Source organism: Theropithecus gelada, chromosome 8 (genome assembly GCF_003255815.1).
Source record: "Theropithecus gelada isolate Dixy chromosome 8, Tgel_1.0, whole genome shotgun sequence".
Lineage (NCBI taxonomy): Eukaryota > Metazoa > Chordata > Mammalia > Primates > Cercopithecidae > Theropithecus > Theropithecus gelada.
The window spans coordinates 29,313,206-29,331,960 of NC_037676.1; the positions used below are offsets into that span (position 1 = coordinate 29,313,206).

At 46.4% G+C, this 18,755-nt stretch overlaps 2 protein-coding genes across 4 annotated transcripts in view; one reads left to right on the top strand and one right to left on the bottom strand.

Moving 5' to 3' along the window:
* RBPMS (RNA binding protein, mRNA processing factor) overlaps positions 1 to 5,301 on the top strand; it is a 191,442-nt gene extending 186,141 nt beyond the window's left edge. The window contains exon 9 of the mRNA XM_025394223.1: positions 3,692 to 5,301. The gene's annotated coding sequence lies outside the window, so the exon portion shown is untranslated. The remainder of the gene's footprint in view (positions 1 to 3,691) is intronic.
* A 5,568-nt stretch (positions 5,302 to 10,869) lies between these two features.
* Positions 10,870 to 18,755, bottom strand: part of GTF2E2 (general transcription factor IIE subunit 2) — an 83,687-nt gene continuing 75,801 nt past the window's right edge. For 2 of the 3 annotated variants that reach the window (XM_025394874.1, XM_025394875.1), the window contains exons 7-8: positions 12,956 to 13,071; positions 10,870 to 11,387 (exon numbers count right to left, since the gene is read on the bottom strand). In XM_025394874.1, coding sequence (XP_025250659.1) covers positions 11,271 to 11,387; positions 12,956 to 13,071 — 233 coding nt within the window. In that variant the 3' untranslated portion in view covers positions 10,870 to 11,270. Of the gene's footprint in view, positions 11,388 to 12,955; positions 13,072 to 16,503; positions 17,460 to 18,755 lie in introns of those variants that run through there. The other variant, XM_025394876.1, reaches the window with a different exon arrangement.

An 18,755-nucleotide genomic window follows, 5' to 3' on the forward strand; every position in this document is an offset into this window, starting at 1 on the left:
CATTTGAGGGGCTTAAGTCACTTCATACTCTGACGGTACCTCTCAGTGCCCACCCAGGAGCAGGCATTAGGTGTGTGCTCCGCTGGGGAGCCTGCCTCCCACCACCCCAGGCAGCTTTCCGACAGGGAGCTGGACCCTGCACTTGGGGCATTTTTCCCAGGGCGCCTGTTTCTTGCACTAACCCAAGCTTTTTTCACATCACATACGGCAGCTGGGTCTATCCCACTAGGCCCACGGCCTTCTAGCGTGTTAGCTCTTCCTTTTGTCATGGCTCTTAACAGTCATCACTCACGCAAACGTTTTTAAAAGACATGATTTTGTTCTTCCTCCTGGGGATATTTAAAAGTCATTTAAGCCACTTACACATTTTTCTCCACTTACACAAGTTTTGAATGCTGGTTAGACGTCATGATTTTTTTTTTTTTTTGAGACGGAGTCTCGCTCTGTCATCCAGGCTGGGGTGCAGTGGCGCTATGTTGGCTCACTGCAAGCTCCGCCTCCCGGGTTCACGCCATTCTCCTGCCTCAGCCTCCCGTGTAGCTGGGACTACAGGCGCCCGCCACTGCACCCGGCTAATTTTTTGTATTTTTAGTAGAGACAGGGTTTTACCGTGTTAGCCAGGATGCTCTCGATCTCCTGACCTCATGATCCGCCCGTCTCGGCCTCCCAAAGTGCTGGAATTACAGGCGTGAGCCACCACACCCGGCCGACGTCATTATTTTTAAATGCAGCAAGTCAACCAAAGTATCAACAATGCAAGGAGCAGGGGAGCCTTCCTGGCAGGCCATGGAAGGGTCTAGTGACGGAGGGCAGGTCTGGGTCACAGTCCTGGGGCAGCTGAGGGTCAGGCTGCAGATGCCCCGGATGTGCCCGAGAGTGCGGCGACAGCCAGCGTGGAGGGGCGCCGTGGCCTTCTCAGCACCGTGTGTTAAGGTGGGGCTCACCATTTCTTGGGGCCTTCCCTGGGATACAGGGGCAAGTTTGGAGGGGGCTTTTCTCTTCCCAAATTTGAGGTCAGACGACACTGCTTATGTGACCTACCCTTGTAGAGCAGAGATGGGCCACTCTCCATGGGCCCCAAGGGCTGGAGTAGAGCTCCAAACTGCAGAACACTGGGCCCTTAGAGGCTTCAGAGAGCGTGAACTTTTTTCAATGACATGTTTGAAAATCTCTATTACAAATTTTATCAGTGCCTGATGTTTTTGAAGATGAAGCTGACAGGTATTAAATGAAAACTGAAGCTGTTAACTAGGAACCTTTGCCACATGATAGTCCACGTTTCTTTGGAGTTGGGGGAGAATATTCCTTATCTGACTTGGTAATGAGGAATCGTTGGGAACTCTTGGGGAAGGAATCCTCAGGAATCAGGTCAAGGAGCCACAGATGGATCAAGGGAGTCTTTCCTCTGGGAGAACAATCTCCTAAGGCACTGGACCGAGACCCTGACTGGGTGCGAAGAGACCGCAGAGTGAGGGGCAGGTAGCAAGCATCCTGACCCCAGGCCCATCTGCCCTTGCGTTCTGAGTTCCACCAGAGACCCGAAATGCAGTGTTTTAGAATTGTGTAATATTCCTTAAGAGACCAGGAGACATTCTTCAGTGTCTTCAAACTGGGACTGTTCCCACTTACCTGAGATAAGGAGATTTGCTTCCTGTCTTGACATCCCATCACCTGTGTGTCATAGTCGACCCCTTCCAGGAAGACCCCGCAAGAAGAACCTGCTCCTAATCAGAGCCTTATGTGTTCCCAACCCTGACCCCGCATCCCTCCGCGGGGCTGTGTTCCGGGATGTCTTTGGATTCTGTTTAAAATGTCCTTGTTAAAACATTCCAAGGTTTGAACTCCGCTCCTAGCTAAACCTCTTCCTTGTTTACAGGGACTGAAATAGCCACATTCTGACCTTCTGTTCAGTCTGGGATCATCTGTGGTAGTCTGACTACATTCCTTTCCCATACGAGGATCTCATTTACACAGCAGTTATGGAAGGGCCAGAAAACTAGACTTGCTCCCGCCCTCCTCCTGCCCATGTTCCTTTTCCCTTGAGATTAGCCCTCCTAGGCAGCCATTCCGCAGCCACGTGGGTCATTACCCAGGAAAGCTGGAGGCGCCACATCCCCCCTCATCAGGGGCCTACCCAGGGAGGGCTCAGGGTGCCTCTGGGCTGGTGTGCAGAACCCAAAGTGGGTCCTCACCCTTAGTGTCCTGCTCCCAGGCCAGATGTCAACCCCAGGGGCCCGTGTCTCGGTGCCACATGCCATAAATGACCCATCACTCCTGTTTTGTGTGTCCTACAGTCTAAGTGTTTGGAGGGTTTGCATTTGGGCCACCTGCAAGTGACTGTGTCTGGAGTTTCAGGAGGAGGAGAGGGTGTCAGGAAAATAATGCAAGATCATCCCTGTGGAAGCCAAAGTGCCCTGGTCAGTGAGAACCCCTGCGAGAAGCTTAGAGGAGGAAGCCCTTAGGCCAGAGAGATTGGAGGCGTGAGTTCTGAAAGACAGTGGGGCCTGTATGTGCTGAGGGGACTAGAACAGAAGAGAGGAAGTAAGAAGAGGCATAGCACACTCTTGCTGAAAGTAGCCTGCGGCCAGGCTTTTGAAGGCCTTGAAGGATGTGTTAGGGATTTGGAAGCCATTGGAAAGATAAGCAGAGGTGGAGAGTGATTTAGGAATGTTGTCTTGCTGCCCGAAGCAAAGTGGATGAAGATTCAAGGTAGAAGCACACATCCGCACCAGCGGCCCTAAGATGGTGGAGTGGAAGGAGCAGATGAGCCGAGAGGACAGGAGAGGAGGTCGGTGTAACAGGGCAGAGACAGGGCAGGGGTGCACAGGGCTGAGTCTGGATTGGGCTGCCTTGAGGGCTGTCTACAGTAAGCACACTTAAGCGGATGTGCTAGAACTGTATTATTTGCCACAACCTGAAGAGAGACAGGCAAGTATTAGCTTCCCGTCACAGAGGTCTGGAGTATCCATGGCCCGCTGTGGCAAGCTCTGCCTGGCCTGCCCCTGCTCCGCTGGCCGTTACTACCGCTATCCACTCGTACTGTCGTCCAAAAACTGGGAAGTGAAAAAGGTGTATTGGGTCACAGGTCAGATCCAAGTTGGACAGATTTGGTTTGTATAGAAAGGCACATTTACAAGCTCATCCCGTATACTATGTTTCAGTGGTCACCTAATTATTCTTATTTCAGGACTTTAAACACATTTTCCCAAATCTAACTTGGGACAAAATCTAACTTGGGACACTTAGATAGGTTATCAGTAATTATCTGTTTTCTTTATAGCCTCTTTCCACACACAAATAAGCATCTCCCTGTACAAAATTCTAGCATATGCTGAGCTGATTGCCTTCTGCATACACCTTTTCTACAACTTCTGAAACGTGTGAGACATGCTGGTAAGATGGCAGGAAAAGGAGTGACCGAATAATACAATATAGCTGAGATGTGTTTCAGGAAAACCTCTGGGCCAGGGTCGGGCTCTGTGAGTGGGAGTCAAGGACTTGCCCCATGTATCTCATCAAGGTGAGACCACTGACACGTGTGTGTGTGGTCAGTAAATATGTTGTATACACACGTCTGCACACTGTCACCTAAGCCATCCGTTCTCCCATCCACAGCATCTCCAGGACAAAGCCATCACAACCAGGGAGCGGTTGACACCTGCTCTCCTAACATGTTTTCTTTCTGTTTCAGGCTTGAAAAAACCTTGCCCAGTTTTGATCCCTTCAAGACTTTGCCACAGCCTCTATCACACATCTGTTTTTCTCGAAGAAAAAATATAATAAAAATGTTTTACTCTTTTACACTGTATAATTATAAGGAATAGCGTGTTATTTGTGAATGCATGGTCTGAAATTTCTGTACAGTTTGGAGATATTTTCAAACGAAACGTAAGAGAAGTCAACAATAAAACCAAGAAAAGTGAGTATTTTTATACCAAACATTTTAAGTATGCTGGGATGGACAATCTTACACTGGGTTGGATCACAGTTTTTGTGCTTGACTTTTGAATGCTTGTAATTAAAAATATCTATTTTTTTCCTCTGAAGTAAGTTGCATGTTTGAGGCATGTTTCCAAATATCAAAATTTCCTGAATTGTATTGTGAATATATAGAAATCTGTGCCTGGCCGAAGTCCAGGGTAAATTAGTAGCGTGGTGGTAGGTGTTAGAAACAGAACTGTTATCTGCAGTGTTAGGTCTAGGATCCCAGTTCTAGTAGGACAGCCCTGCAAGACAATCAACCAGAAGCCTCCAGGAGCTTCTACCTATGGCTTATTCACAACTGGGCAAGAAAACATCGTTGGTAAGAACTGCGGAGTGTGCCCTTAGAAAGCCCTGGCAGCTCCGGCTGTGACTGTATCAACTGTGTGCCAAGTGTGAGTTTGTACAGTTTTATGTTTTCACTCTGGTGTACGTAGCCACTCGATGCCTAACCCACCTTCCACAAGCCAGCCCCGCATCCCTCTCCCCCAGTGGAAGCGCACAGCCTGCCTCACTGGTAACGGAAAACCTTGGCTTGGGAGGCCAGCCCTGGCCCATGAAGGGGCTGGCTATGCCCAACCCACTTGGCTGCAGTGGGCAGCTCATGTCTCTATCTCCAAAGTGATGTTTGCAAAACATTGGCTGAATTGAGCTGGTATTCCCAACTCTTGCGGCAGTAGGCCAAACCGACCACATCCCATGAGCTCCCAAATGGCGTCTGCTCACTGTGAGACGAGATGCCCCACCGCACAGGAGACGGAGGCAGTGGGCATTTGGAACCAGTTCTGTTCAGACTTCGTCAAAGCCAAAGTCAGTCTGGTGTTGTCAGCTGACACATCTCCAGAGTTCATGACAGCTCAACCTCTCCCCTTGTACAGAAGCCATTTGTAAAATCACATTGACCTAAATTCAGCTGCCAAACACAATCACAGTCTTTCCTATTGATCTGCTCGGCTTATGTTGAAAATTTCAATGTCATGATTACCTGGTTGGTTTGGGTTTTTGTTTTGTTATTTTCCATTGGAAATAAAGATGTCAAGAAGCTTTTAAAGGTCACCACAAAAAAACCAAGGCCAGGAGTGAAGGGCTCGCTCTTAGCGTAAATAAGGGGAAAGGGCAGTTAGCTCGGGGACTTGTGACGGATCCACTTTGGTGTTCAAGGACCTGCTTATGCCCTCAGTGCCACCTGGTCTTGGTGAGATGCCTGTGCTCCTCTACGGCAGACAGCTGCTTCTGCACAGTCTCTTCTGCTTTCATAACTGTTTAAAGGTACTTTTCTATTGTCATTTTTAAAAAATAAAGTGTTTATTCCAGCTCTCACACCATTGCTTGACAAATTCTTTTTTAGCAAGACCAACTACATGTATCCCACACTGCAGACAAGAGGCCAGCAGATTTCCTTCCCATTTTCAGGCTTCGGCAGAGCTAAGCATTGGCCGTTGAGCTTAGGCACAAAGAGATTAAAGGAGGAAGCAGACACCAGGGAGAGCCAGAGAATAAGCCTGCAAAGGCACGACCACAGCGGCTGGTGAGCTACAAGGACACCAGAGGCAGAGGGACCTCAAGGGAGGTCCCTCATCTACCTCAGCCTACAAAGCTTGACTCAGGATTTTCTGAGTTATATTAAAATGTCACTTAGGCATTCTGCTGACTTAAATATATCTTACGCCAGGCATGGTGGCTCACACCTGTAATGCCAACACTGGGAAACTGAGGCAGGAGGCTTGCTTGATCCCAGGAGTTTTGAGACCAGCCTGGACAATGTAGCAAGACCCTGTTTCTACAATTTTAACATTAGCCAGGTGCACTAGGACCTGTGGTCCTAGCTACTCAGGAGACCCAGAAGGAAGGACAGCTTGAGCCCAAGAGGTCGAGGCTGCAGTGAGCCATGACTGCTCCACTGCACTCAAGCCTTGGCAGCAGGACAAGACCCTGTCTCTAAAACCATATTTTAAAAAAAAAAAAAAAGTAAGTGGAAAACCAGGCACCAATTGCCAAGACAATTGTGTTTTATATACACTCTCACCTACTCTTTTTCCCTCAAAAGGAGAAAGCAAAAAACTAGCGCTTACATCCAAGCAGTGGCAACAACCACTACTGCGTCTTGCTGGGCACTGAGATGACTCGCAGTTAGGCTCTCACAGCCTGCCTGCAGAGGGGCCTAGCCACCACATGCAGGCTGTGTCCACTGCCTTCCAACTCGTGTAACTAGAAGGCCAAAAGCTTTCCTGGGCCCAGACTTAGAAGGCCACGCCAGCACGGCTCTCAGGCCGGCCTGATCTGCCTTTGGTCCACCTGTGAGCTCCAACTCAGGCGCCAGAGATTGGCCAAACAGCTAAGGAATAGAGGCTAGTGAGCTCTTAAGGGGCTCTGCTGCCTCAGGACTGCCCGGACTCCATCCCAGCCAGTCACTGGCTGAACACAGTCACCTATGATTTTTTACAGGAGGCCTTGGGATGGATGAGCGCTCCGATCTTCCCCATGCTGATGATAGTCATTTCGTGATGTGCAAGTGACAAGTCTGGATGGCATTTACTAACCTAGTGTGACCTCCAAATACATTTCCACTCACCAGTCAAATACCAGCTTCATTAGGGTCTGTGCAAAGTTATCCTTTTTGTCACTACTGAACAGGAATGAATGCAGTATGTCTTTTGGAATCAAGAACTTGGAATAAGAAAAAGGCACGCTGTTGCCTCTTGCTCCCATGCAAAATGTCCCAATTTGTAGGCTCCAGAAAGATGGTAACTAAGCCCATCTTTTTGTGTGATTACCAAATGAACCCTTCCTTGTTAATGTCGAACTGATATAACTATAAAAGTGGCATCTGAAATTAAATACCATGCTTTCCATGTCTATAACAAAATGACAAAGGAATTTGAAAAGAATCTTAACAGTTCACAAAATGAACATTATATTGCCAATTAATCACACCTGGGCTTCAGACTCACCTGGACCCAGGGCGTGTGTGTGTGTGTGTCCGCCCTACTTTCATGGACTAGCTTGCAATTGTTACTGCCCCATCCCTCCCCTGAATTCTGTGTTCCAATAGACAAGAATCCTTGGTGTCTGTCAAGGTGACATAAAGAAGTTTTTTTTTTTAAGCGACAGGGTCTCACTATGTTGCCCAGACTGGAGTGCAGTGGCCGATTCATAGCTCACTTGCAGCCTCAAACTTCTGGACTCAAGCCATCCTCCCGCCTCAGCCTCCTGAGTAGCTGGGACTATAGGCACGTGCCACCGTGCCCAACTTCAACTAGTTGTTTCTGAGCACTTTGGGCAAGACATGATGTGTGCTAAGAATATGGACAGGTTCCCAAGAGCACTCTCACCCACCCAGTTGGAAGGTTCTGGCACACAGTTGCTCTCCTCTCCAATTCTTAAACCATTCTCTCCACACCCTCATGGCATAAAACAACTTTACAGCCTGCATAGAAAACCAAAGAATATTCATTACCAGCGAGGTGTTATCTAAAACACTCATCCTCAAAAACTGCCTCTCCTAAAACTCTAATAACTATGATACTGAAAAACTATGTTGTCAGCAATTTGATCAAGAGCCCTAAACTAGGAAATTTCAGTAACTGCCACTGTAAAGCTGTGTGTCCCTGCTGCAGAACATCCCAGATGGAACTAATATTAACTCTTGTATGAACTGGCCTGGTTCTGTAGCTACCCAGTCCTGAGAGGTGCCAGTGCACTGTGAGAACTAGGCCCCTCTGCAGCTCTCCAAGGAACCTGACACTTTCCTCTTCCTGACCCTCAGTTCAAACCACATTCATTCCTACTTGGGGGGTGGGGGAGGAGGCAGCTCTTCCTACAAACCGTAATAATTTGCTGGTAAATATAAACAAAACAGTGAGGCCTTCCATTCTCCACTGTTCACATATATCTCACCTATGGACGATCTGAGGGGAAGAGAAAATTCGGGTCCTTGTGTTCCACTTGTCCAGCTGAGAAATTCTTGTGGACCTCTGCCCATGGTCGTTAATTCCAAGTTAGGAACTCCGGCCAAATGCTTAAAGTCAACCCAAACTTCTGAGCAAAAAGGAAGGCCTAAATGCAATGAGAAATGATGCACGAGTTTGTAAATAAAAGATTTACCTGGCCAAAGAGTGCTTTTTTCTTAAAACCAGAACACATGCCTTGGCATGGGCGCTTGGCAGGCACTTCAAAACCTCACAGTCACCACCCGGGAGACAAACCTGCTCTCGGCGCTTCTAGAGCTGGTCCTGCCTAAATCAGTCTCATCTTCTATGCCTCAGAAAATCACTATTAATTAAGAATCCGGGAACTGATAAACCAAATACCCTCGTCCCACAAAACCGTCCCCACTCAGAATCCCATTCTGCTGCTAGAGATTTCCAACAGCTCACAGATGAAGCTGGGGCTGTCCACTCGCAGTCCCTTGAACGCTGGGGCTGGGAGGATGGGATGCCCCCCGCCGCCTTCCCACTAAGCCTCTGCTCAACAGGCGTCAAGTGCCGCTCTGTCCCTCGGGTCCCACCATCATCCGGCCACATTTACAGGCTGTGACAGCAGCAGCCAAATGTTCGTTTTTTACACTCTGTCCAGGCTTGACTACATTTCTCTTAGCTATCTCCTAAAAGCCTCACATCATGGCGATGAATTATAGATCAAATGCACTCCCGACTGTCATACCCTCTTAACTCACCCAGCCGTGCCATTCCCACGTGCTTCTAAATGGACAGCAGAGCCAGCAGAAACAGACAGAGGGGAGAACACGACTTCAACTTGGTGTTTCTGGTGGATATGTTTTCAGACACCCAGAAGAACTGCGAAGAGACAGCTTTCTCTGTACAGCATCCCTCGGAGATGCTGCAGACTTGGTTCCAGGCCATCGCAATAAAGCAAACATCACAGTAAACTGGGTCACACAAATGTGTTGGTTTCCCAGTGCATATTAAAATGTTTATGCTACATGATAGTAGAAAGAGAGCAACAGCATGATGTCTTAAAGAACTCAATTATATACTTTAATTTTAAAATGTATTATTGCTTTAAAAAATGCCGACAAAGTGAGCACATGCTGTTGGGAAAACGGCACCAACAGATCTGCTTGAAGCGGGTTCCCACAAACCCTCAATTTGGAAAAGAAACTCCATAGTATCCGTGAAGACATATAAAGCAAAGCACAATAAAATGAGGTGTGCCTGTAATATGACCGTCCAACACAACTAAACTTCCATCAGTGTTCCCACAAACACTGTATCCTCCTCAACACGTCACCAGAGGATGCAACCCCAGTACCTTGAGATGGGGTACACGGAGGATTTGCTCTTCCATTAGTAGACAAAGTGGATCGAAGCTTAATAAAAGAAACTAAGTGAATGAGATAAAGCTACGGAATTTTGTGAGCACAGCAATTCAGTGAGTCACTTCATTTTGCTAGATCTTCATTTCTGAAATGAGTTTTAGACAAAATAACTGACATCAATTATCAGGCCAGCCCACGAAGTACAGTTGAGCACAGGCATTGCTAGAAGTCACAACCAATACACAACTGGGAGTAAGCGCCTTACCACAGAGAGGGAGGCCCCGAGTCCCATCTCCCTGCAAAGCAGGTGAGATGTCCAAACTGCACTTCCAGACCTGGCCCATAAAATGAGATGGAGTGTGGAGATCACAAAAGTAGGTACCTAGCTGGAGATGAGCTAACTCTAGATTTTTCACAGGAAAGCTAGTTTCATGCCATAAGATATTAAAGCTCTTCCTTACCAGAAAAAACCTGATACAAAGCAAGACAGGCTGTATTTCCTGGGTTCTAAATTATCGTGGGAACCTCAGTTACATCCTCTCCTGCCACGTTTTTGAGCTTAGAGGTAAGAAAGAGGTAAAGTAAACAGATGACGCTGTAAAGGGATGAAAGGTAAGTAGAAGAGAGAAACCAACTGAAAAAGCAAAAAGGCTCCTTGTCATCTGCACAAAGCACTTCCTGCTCTGGGTTTCCATCATGCCTTTTCTGAGAACCACCACCTCGTTTCCTGATCCACTACTGTCCCATGCTGTGACAGGAGGACCATGACCACCAGCGCAAAGGACCACAGCAGAACATAAAGAGTGCAGGTGAGGAAAATGCGAACTTCGCCGTGGAAAGCAGGAACCACGTGAATTTCCCGTGAGTCACCCTCACTCCTTTAAAGAACACTCACATATTTGATAATGGCTCTCATGAGCTGGGCCAGTGACAGGGTGACAGAGGGCATCTCCACCAGAAGAACCTCGAGTCAGGCCACATGAGGGTGGGGACGTGGTATAGCTGACGTTTAGGTTGGCAAGGAGACTCTACCCAGGCTTGCCATCCTGGAATTTACCAACCCAAGAAGCTGGACACTGATGCTTTTTTTTTTTTGAGACAGAGTCTCGTTCTGTCCCCCAGGCTGGAGTGCAGTGGCACCATCTCAGCTCACTGCAACCTCCACCTCCCGGGTTCAAGTGATTCTCCTGCCTCAACCTCCCAAATAGCTGGGACTACAGGCGTGTGCCACCACACCCAGCTCATTTTTATATTTTTAGTAGAGACGGGGTTTCACCATGTTGGCCAGGATGGTCTCAATCTCTTAACCTCATGATCCGCCTGCCTCAGCCTCCCAAAGTGCTGGGATTACAGGCGTGAACCAGCTTGCCCGGCTGACACTGATGCTTCTTTTTAAAAGAAAACATTAACAGTGACATCCAGCACCTCTTTATTGCTCAGCTTGCTAACAAGCGGCACACCTGTGTTCCAGTGGTGAAATCCGTGTACTCAGCAACACAGTGCAGGCTGCAGGCTTCATCACATCCCCAGCACGGGACCTGTGGCAATCAGAGACCGGAGCTGCTTCCTGCCATTTCCAAGAATGAAAAGAAACAGAATTCACTAACATCTTAAAAATCCTTCTACAATGATTTTATTATAAATATGTTATTTTGGAATAAACAAATACTGCATTCAAGACTATGGGCAAACTTGCTCTAAAGTAACAAACGAGGAAGAAAGGAACCAGGAACCATTTAGAAGGGAAGAAAAATACAGCAAAGACACCTGCATGCCACACACAGCGCCTTTCTCCCAGGGAGTAACAGGTTAACAGGGAACGTCACATTGCCCATGAGCCCATTCTACTCAAATAAGCTTTGAGTTTGGTAATTTGCATTGTTCTGTAAACTGAACTGCTCCTCTCCGCAGCCGCAAGCAGCAGATGGGAAGACAGTCTTCAGACCCCAAGCATCAGCAGGAACGCTCTTGATTGCGTATCTGTGACTCTGTTCCAGGGCAAAGCTGTTCCCTATTTGCCGGAAGTAATGTCAGAGTAATCCTTCAGCACTCCAGCCAAGTGTTCGTTATGAGTCTTAAAGCGTCGCTTTTTCTGTGAAGCAGGCTTTTTCCTTCTCTGAATAGGGGCCTAAAGGAAAAGGTAAAAACAGTTAGAAACCACAGGTGCTCTGAGGGGTGGTGTGGTCAGGATATTCTGAGCATGACCAGATGCCAGCGGCTGAGGATGCCGGGTCTGGACCCTGCTCCTGCTCTGCCGCCCAGCAGCACACACACGGCACAGCACACGCCCTGACCAGACCCCGGGCCTCTGTTCCCCTGAGATGCAGACGCCATCAGAAATGAAGGAGCAGGCACAAAAACCTATCAAAACGATTCTAGGCACTAAGTCAAACAAAAGGGGCGGTGAAGCCCTTCAGCTGTCTCTGTCATCAGGTTTAAAAACGTATCCACCATTACCGATTTTAAAAAGATCTGAAGAAAACATGGCAAAATCCTGAGAAAGGAGGGGCACATGAAGGTTTGTAATATTCTCTTATTCTTTTCTATATATTTCAAATATTAGCATCACATGATGAAAAAAATCAACAAATGAGACAATAATAGGAAATCATGAAGGGCTACAATTACACTCATTTGTGGAAAGAGATTGACAGTAAAGCTTCCCTTTTGGTGAGTACTAAAAATTCACCGAACACACATCCCCACCCCACACCCCAGAAAGACACAGGTGACAAGCTACAAAGCATGACAGTGGACAAGGAAAGCGGGGAGGGGCACAGCGCTGCTAACAAGGGTGCTGGCGAATCATCCCCCTGGGCTTTGTTCTTGGACTACAGATTTTATTTGCTGGTACAAGACAATGTAAAAGTCATCATTTAATGACTAACATCCCCTGAGCGCAGGATTTAGAAACTATACAGACAAAATATCTGGTTCCTAAGGGACCTGAAAGTCACAACGGCAGAACCAGGCACCAGGACGGCGAGGCTCTCAGCGCAGGGGAGGGCCCCCCGTTCAAGTCTGAAAGGTTGTGCAGATCAAGGCACAGCCTCCCTTTAAGAATGAGAAGGCCGGGCGCGGTGGCTCAAGCCTGTAATCCCAGCACTTTGGGAGGCCGAGACGGGCGGATCACGAGGTCACAAGATCAAGACCATCCTAGCTAACATGGTGAAACCCCGTCTCTACTAAAAAAATACAAAAAACTAGCCGGGCGAGGTGGCGGGCGCCTGTAGTCCCAGCTACTCGGGAGGCTGAGGCAGGAGAATGGCGTGAACCCAGGAGGCGGAGCTTGCAGTGAGCTGAGATCTGGCCACTGCACTCCAGCTCGGGCAACAGAGCAAGACTCCGTTTCAAAAAAAAAAAAAAGAATGAGAAGAAGGGCCTGTAGCAGCTTAGAGTCGGAGGGTGGGGACTTAGAGTCGGAGGGTGGGGAACACGCAGGCCCTGGAAGGTTCCACATGGCTGGACCTCAAGAGCAGGACTGCTTGGGAAGAGCTGGGTGTGGAAAGGCACTCACAGGCCTGGAGCAGCACCGAAGGCAGGTCTGCAGCCCTGTAATAACTTAGATATGACCTGGGCTGCCCACACTGAAAAACAATGGCAGGGAACGACTCCCGGCTCTTCAGAGGGCAGAAAGCGGAGCAGGCAACAGTTCCCAGGGCGGGGGATTAAGCTGCTTTGCTAGAGATTACGCACCACTTTCTTTGGTCCAGATTCCTGCATGGAAGAAATACCCTGTCGCTTCAGATATTCTTCAATTTTCTCCTCGTCCATGGAATCCACAGTGACACTCCTCCACAGTTTCTGAAATTCTGTACCAAAGAGACACTAGTTATTTTACAACACATTTTTACAAACTACAGCATCTTGATGATCAAAATCCAGGCGTCAGTGTTACCTCCTCTGGATCCAAATGAGCACATCTGAGATGTCATCATGAAACAAGTCAGGGCAAAACATCCACGTGTGGGACATGGTGCAGGGAAGGGCCTGGAGACAGAACTGCACCCACACAGCCCCCGACAGTGGGGCTGTTTCTAGAGGCCGGCAAATAAGGGCTGCTGCGATGGAGCCGCCCTGCTTTTCTGAGGAGGAAAGCCGTCGACACCCTCCTTTAATTCCTCTATTTGGGGCTAACAGCTTAGTTCCTGCTCAGCTCCCCTAAGCATGATACACTCATTCCTCTCTCACTAATAATAGAAAATAAGAAACGTGGAGGGAGATGGGAACTTAAGTTTCACAGAAATGAGGTTATTCAACAATTTATCTGCAAAAAAGACTACTGGAATCAAATAACCTGGGAACTGGTGACAAAGGAGGCATGAAAGAGAAAGGGGGGGTGGCTGAAATAGAAGCACTGTCTCACCCCCGCTCTGTAATACAAGGAGAAGAAGTCCTGCCTGCATCTTGTCTTCAGAAACCTGTGGTCCCTCTGCCACATTTCTGCAACCAAGAGAGACCACAATTGGGAAGCATCCCAAATGAACATTATTTACATCTTACATTCTGCTCCTGAAGACAGGTTCTGATCACTGGTTTAATTATCAGCAGCTACTTTCAGACACAAAATCCTAAGACTCACGTACTCAGGAATGAAAAAAGGAAAAGCTCTCTGAGTCCCGAGGCTTCACAGAGCCTCCCGCTCACAACTGCCCCACACACTGAGGGGACACACCTTCCCTTCCGTTCTTCCCAACCCAGACCCTCACCCGGCACTGCCCTCCTTTTCTTCCAGAGTCATGAACTTCCCATGGTCCGTTCACAAACGATAAATGAAGTAGGCACCCGATACTGTGCTGGGCCAGATTTCTTTCCTTTCCCTCTTTCCTTCCTTCCTCCCTTCTATTTCATTTCAGTACACGCTGCATGAAGCAAATGATGCCCACACAGGCAGGACTCTGGTGATACTGTGGAAATCTGTTTTCTGCCACCTACCCTGAAGCTTTTCATTGCAGGTGACCAATGGCAAAAGTGGCAAAATCTACTACAAATAATTCAACCTGAGCACAAAGTTATTTAAATCCAAAATGTCTCTAAATAAGATTTTTTAATTTCCATAGACACATTAGGGGTTCTTTCTACATTAGGGGTTCTACACACTCACTGAACGTTCATCTGCACACATTATGGACATGACCTAACTGATAACTGTGTCCGTGATTGTCTCAGCCTCTGTAAGCTCCTTGAGAGCAGGGAGCTCTATTTCCATCTGGTTTCCATGGCATTTGGCACTGTACCGAGCACATGACAGGTCCTCAGTGATTTGACTACTGAATGTATGAAACAGCATCACTGTCTACTACAGCCCAGACATCAATGATTTGACTACTGAATGTATGAAATACCATCATTGTCTACTACACCCTAGATGAGACAGACTGTTTTTCTTTTTTTAAAATTTATTTATTTTTGAGATAGGCTCTAGTTCTGTTGCCCAGGCTGGAAAGCAGTGGCGCAGTCTCAGCTCACTATAACCTCCACCTCCTGGGCTCAAGCAATCCTTCCACCTCAGCCTTCTGAGGGGCTGGGACCCAGGTACATACCACCATGCCCAGCTAAGTTGTTTTTGGGGGGCTTTTGTGTAGAGATGGGGTTTTGCCATGTTGCCCAAGCTGGGCTCAAACTCCTGAACTCAGGCAATCCACCTGCCTTGGGCCCCCAAAGTGCTGGGATTACAGGCAGCGAGTCACCATGTCTGGCCTATATTTTTCCTTTTACATTTTTAAACTTTTTAAAAATAATTTTACACTAACAAAAGGGTTACAAAATGAGTACACAGAGTTCCGATATGCCCTTTACCCAGCTTCCCCTAATGTTAACACTTTACATAATTGTATAATTATTGAAACTAACATGGATATATTACTATTAATTCATCAACAGACCTTGCTGAAACTTCAAGAGTCTGACCACCGATGCCCTTTTCCTGGCCCAGGATCCTGCAATCACCTGCCACATCTCTTTGGTCTCCTCCATTCTCTAAGTGTGGCCAGTCTTTGTTTCCCACTAGTCAGCTGTTTTATAGAAACTTCCATTTGGGTTTGTCTAGTATTTCCTCATTACTAGATTGAGGTTATGCAATTCTGGCGAGAACAACACAGTAACAAGCTTGTGCCCTTCTGGGGCACAGTAGCAAGCTACATAGTGTCAACATGGACCCGGGTAAATGCAGACCATCAGGCAAGGTGATATCTCTCATGTTTCTCTGTCATGAAGCTACCAGTTTTTCCTCTGTAGTTAATAATTAATTGGAGAGAGATTTTCAGACTATACAAATACCCTGTTTCTCATATTATCACTAATTTTATCATAGCATCCATTGGTAGTGCTTACCTACAAAAATGATTACTTCTAAGTACCTACTGGCAAATTATTTCCAACATTCCTTCCATATGTACTAAGTAGAATTCTACTATAATAGGTCGGGCACGGTGGCTCATGCCTGTAATCGTGCACTTTGAAAGGCCAAGTAGGGTGGATCATTCAAGGTCAGGAGTTCAAGACCAGCCTGGCCAACACGGCAAAACCGCATATCTACTAAAAATACAAAAATTAGCTGGACGTGGCGGTGAGTGCCTGTAATCCCAGCTACTCAGGAGGCTGAGGCAGGAGAATCACTGGAATCTGCAAGGCAGAGAGGTTGCAGTGGGCTGATATCGTGCCACTGTACTCCAGCCTGGGTAACAAGAGACTCCATCTCACAAACAAACAAACAAACAAAAAACCAAAGAGCTGCTCTTTCTTCAGTTCACTGTTTGTTTGTTTGTTGAGGCAGGGTCTCACTTTGTCACCTAGGCTGGAGTGCAGTGGCACAATCTCGGCTCACTGAAGCCTCAACTTCCTGGGCTCAAGCAATCCTCGTCCCTCAGCCTCCCAAGTGGCTGGGACTACAGGCGTGTGCCACCACGCCTGGCTAACTTTTGTATTTTTAATAGAGACAGGGTTTCATCATGCTGCCCAGGTTGGTCTCAAACATCTAGACTCAAGAGATCCACCTGCCTTAGTCTCCCAAAGTGCTGGGATTATAAGCCTGAGCCACTGTGCCCAATCTCCAGCTTGTTTTTCAATTCTTTAATTTAGCAGAGACTCGTGGATATTACTGTATAGATTTATATCTACATATTTATTACACAGATGATAATCCATGACAATCAGTATTTATTTTGTGGTTCAAACATCCCAGCTCTAATCACTTAAGATTTCCTTCATGTTGGTTCCTATGTCCCTGACTTGTTTCCTTTTTTTTTTTTTTTTTCAGTTTTTCTTCTTTCTCTCACTTTCTGGTACTAAAAGATGTTCCAGGCTCATCTTGTATTTCCCCTCATTTGGAATCAATCATTTCTTCAAGGATTCCTAACTCATTTTATTATAGAATGGTATTTAAAAACCAAGATCTACGTATTTTGGGTTTTAAAAAAATAGCAATCTCTTTTTTGAAAACAAAATGATCAAGGGACATCAAATTTAAAGGCAGACACTTCATTACGGCAGAAGACAGCCAAGTATCATGAAAGTCAGGTACCCTCTAAACTGTAAGGGTAAATAAAATCAGAAATGATTTAGAAATCTACTCTCTTAGCAGAAAAGAGGAGAAAACAGACTAGAATTTTAAAGTTCAGATTTGATCCTTTCATTTCAAAAGACCCTTCCTTGTCCCACGAGTTAAGAATAAAAAACTGTGTAACTGCCACAGAAGGGAAGAAAATGAGCCAACTTACCAATGAGGCTTTGCTTAAAATTCCCAAATAACGCACTCACATTCTGCCTGTGCTTAGCCCTTTCCTGTAAATGCAAAAGTGGCACAACAGTGTGGTCCAGGCCTCAGAGCCAGATGGCCTGGCAGTGACCTCAGTTACCCCATTTCCTGCACAAAGTGGCACAAGTAACTTAATTTTTCTGCCTCCATTTCTTCATCTATAAAGTGAAGATAATAGTAATACCTGCCTCACTGAGCATGGTGGCTCACGCCTGTAATCCCAGCACTTTGGGAGGCCAAGACAGGTGGATCACCTGAGGTCGGGAGTTCGAGACCAGCCTGACCAACACGGAGAAACCCCATCTCTACTAAAAATACAAAATCAGCCGGGTGTGGTGGCGCATGCCTATAGTCCCAGCTACTCGGGAGGCTGAGGAAGGAGAATCGCTTGAGTCCGGGAGGCAGAGGTTGCGGTGAGCTGAGATCGCACCACTGCACTCCAGCCTGGGCAACAAGAGCAAAACTCCATCTCAAAAATAATAATATTGATAGTAACAATAATAATACCTGCCTCATAGAATAGTGAGGATTAGAGGAGTTAATAAAGCACTGAGAATAATGCCTGCAAATGAAACAACATTATCTACACTTATTACTGTTATCATCAACATCTAACACCCATCCTCATTTTCTGGGTGCTGGTGTCTTTAATAAAGGCAATATAAAACATTTAAAAAGAGGATTGGCTACTAGACACAAAGTGATCTCATTTATGTAAAGTAGAAGAAACAAAAATTCTACAAATTTCTTAAAACAAAGTGATCTCATTTATGTAAAGTAGAAGAAACAAAAATTCTACAAATTTCTTAAAAAGCAAAAACACATACATATTAAATACATCGTGAAGATGTGGAAAATACACACCAATAGGTATCCCCAGAGAAAAGAATATAGTTTACTTAGAGAATTTTCAATTTTTTGCTCTACAGACTTGACAAAGGTTTTATTAACAATATGCAGAAATATTTGTGTATTGCTAGTGTAAAATTTCACATAAATAACCTAAAAATAAGGAGGATCATATTTACTAATAATTCACGCACTTGCCACTTTTTCTCAGCCCCACATTAGGCTGTGGTGTTCTAGTGTTAGCATTAAGGTACATCTTTGCCATTTAAAAAACAAGGTAGGCCAGGCCCCGTGGCTCATGCGTGTAATTCCAGAGCTTAGGGAGATGGAGGTGGGAAAATTGCTTGAGCCCAGGAGCTTAAGGCCAGCCTGGGCAATATATCGAGACCTCATCTCAAAAATTAAAAAAATGAGCCGGGCATGGTGGTGCTCGCCTGTAGTCCCAGCTACTCAGGAGAATGAGGTGGGAAGAGAGCTTGAACCCAGAAGTTCCACATCGTGAGCTACAATTGTGCCACTGCACTCCAGCCTGGGAGACAAAGAGAGACCCTGTCTCTAAAACAACAACAAAACCAAATGCAGAATCTCAACCAGCAACACGCCATGCCTTCCTCCCTTTTCCTTTAACAACACGTGTTATTAACATGACTTTTTATCCTCAAAAGTGTCATTATATATCCACTTTGCAGTTCCAGAAAATAGGACATTTCTCGATTTACCTCACCTTCTAGTGATCTTACATTTGAGAAACTATCAAAATAATTTCTCTTGTGTGCTACAAAGAAAAATGCACCCCCACCCAAGATGTCCACATCTTAATCCCCAGAACTCGTGAATACATTACCATATATGGTAAAAAAGACTTTGGTGACTAAGAATCTTGAGATGAGG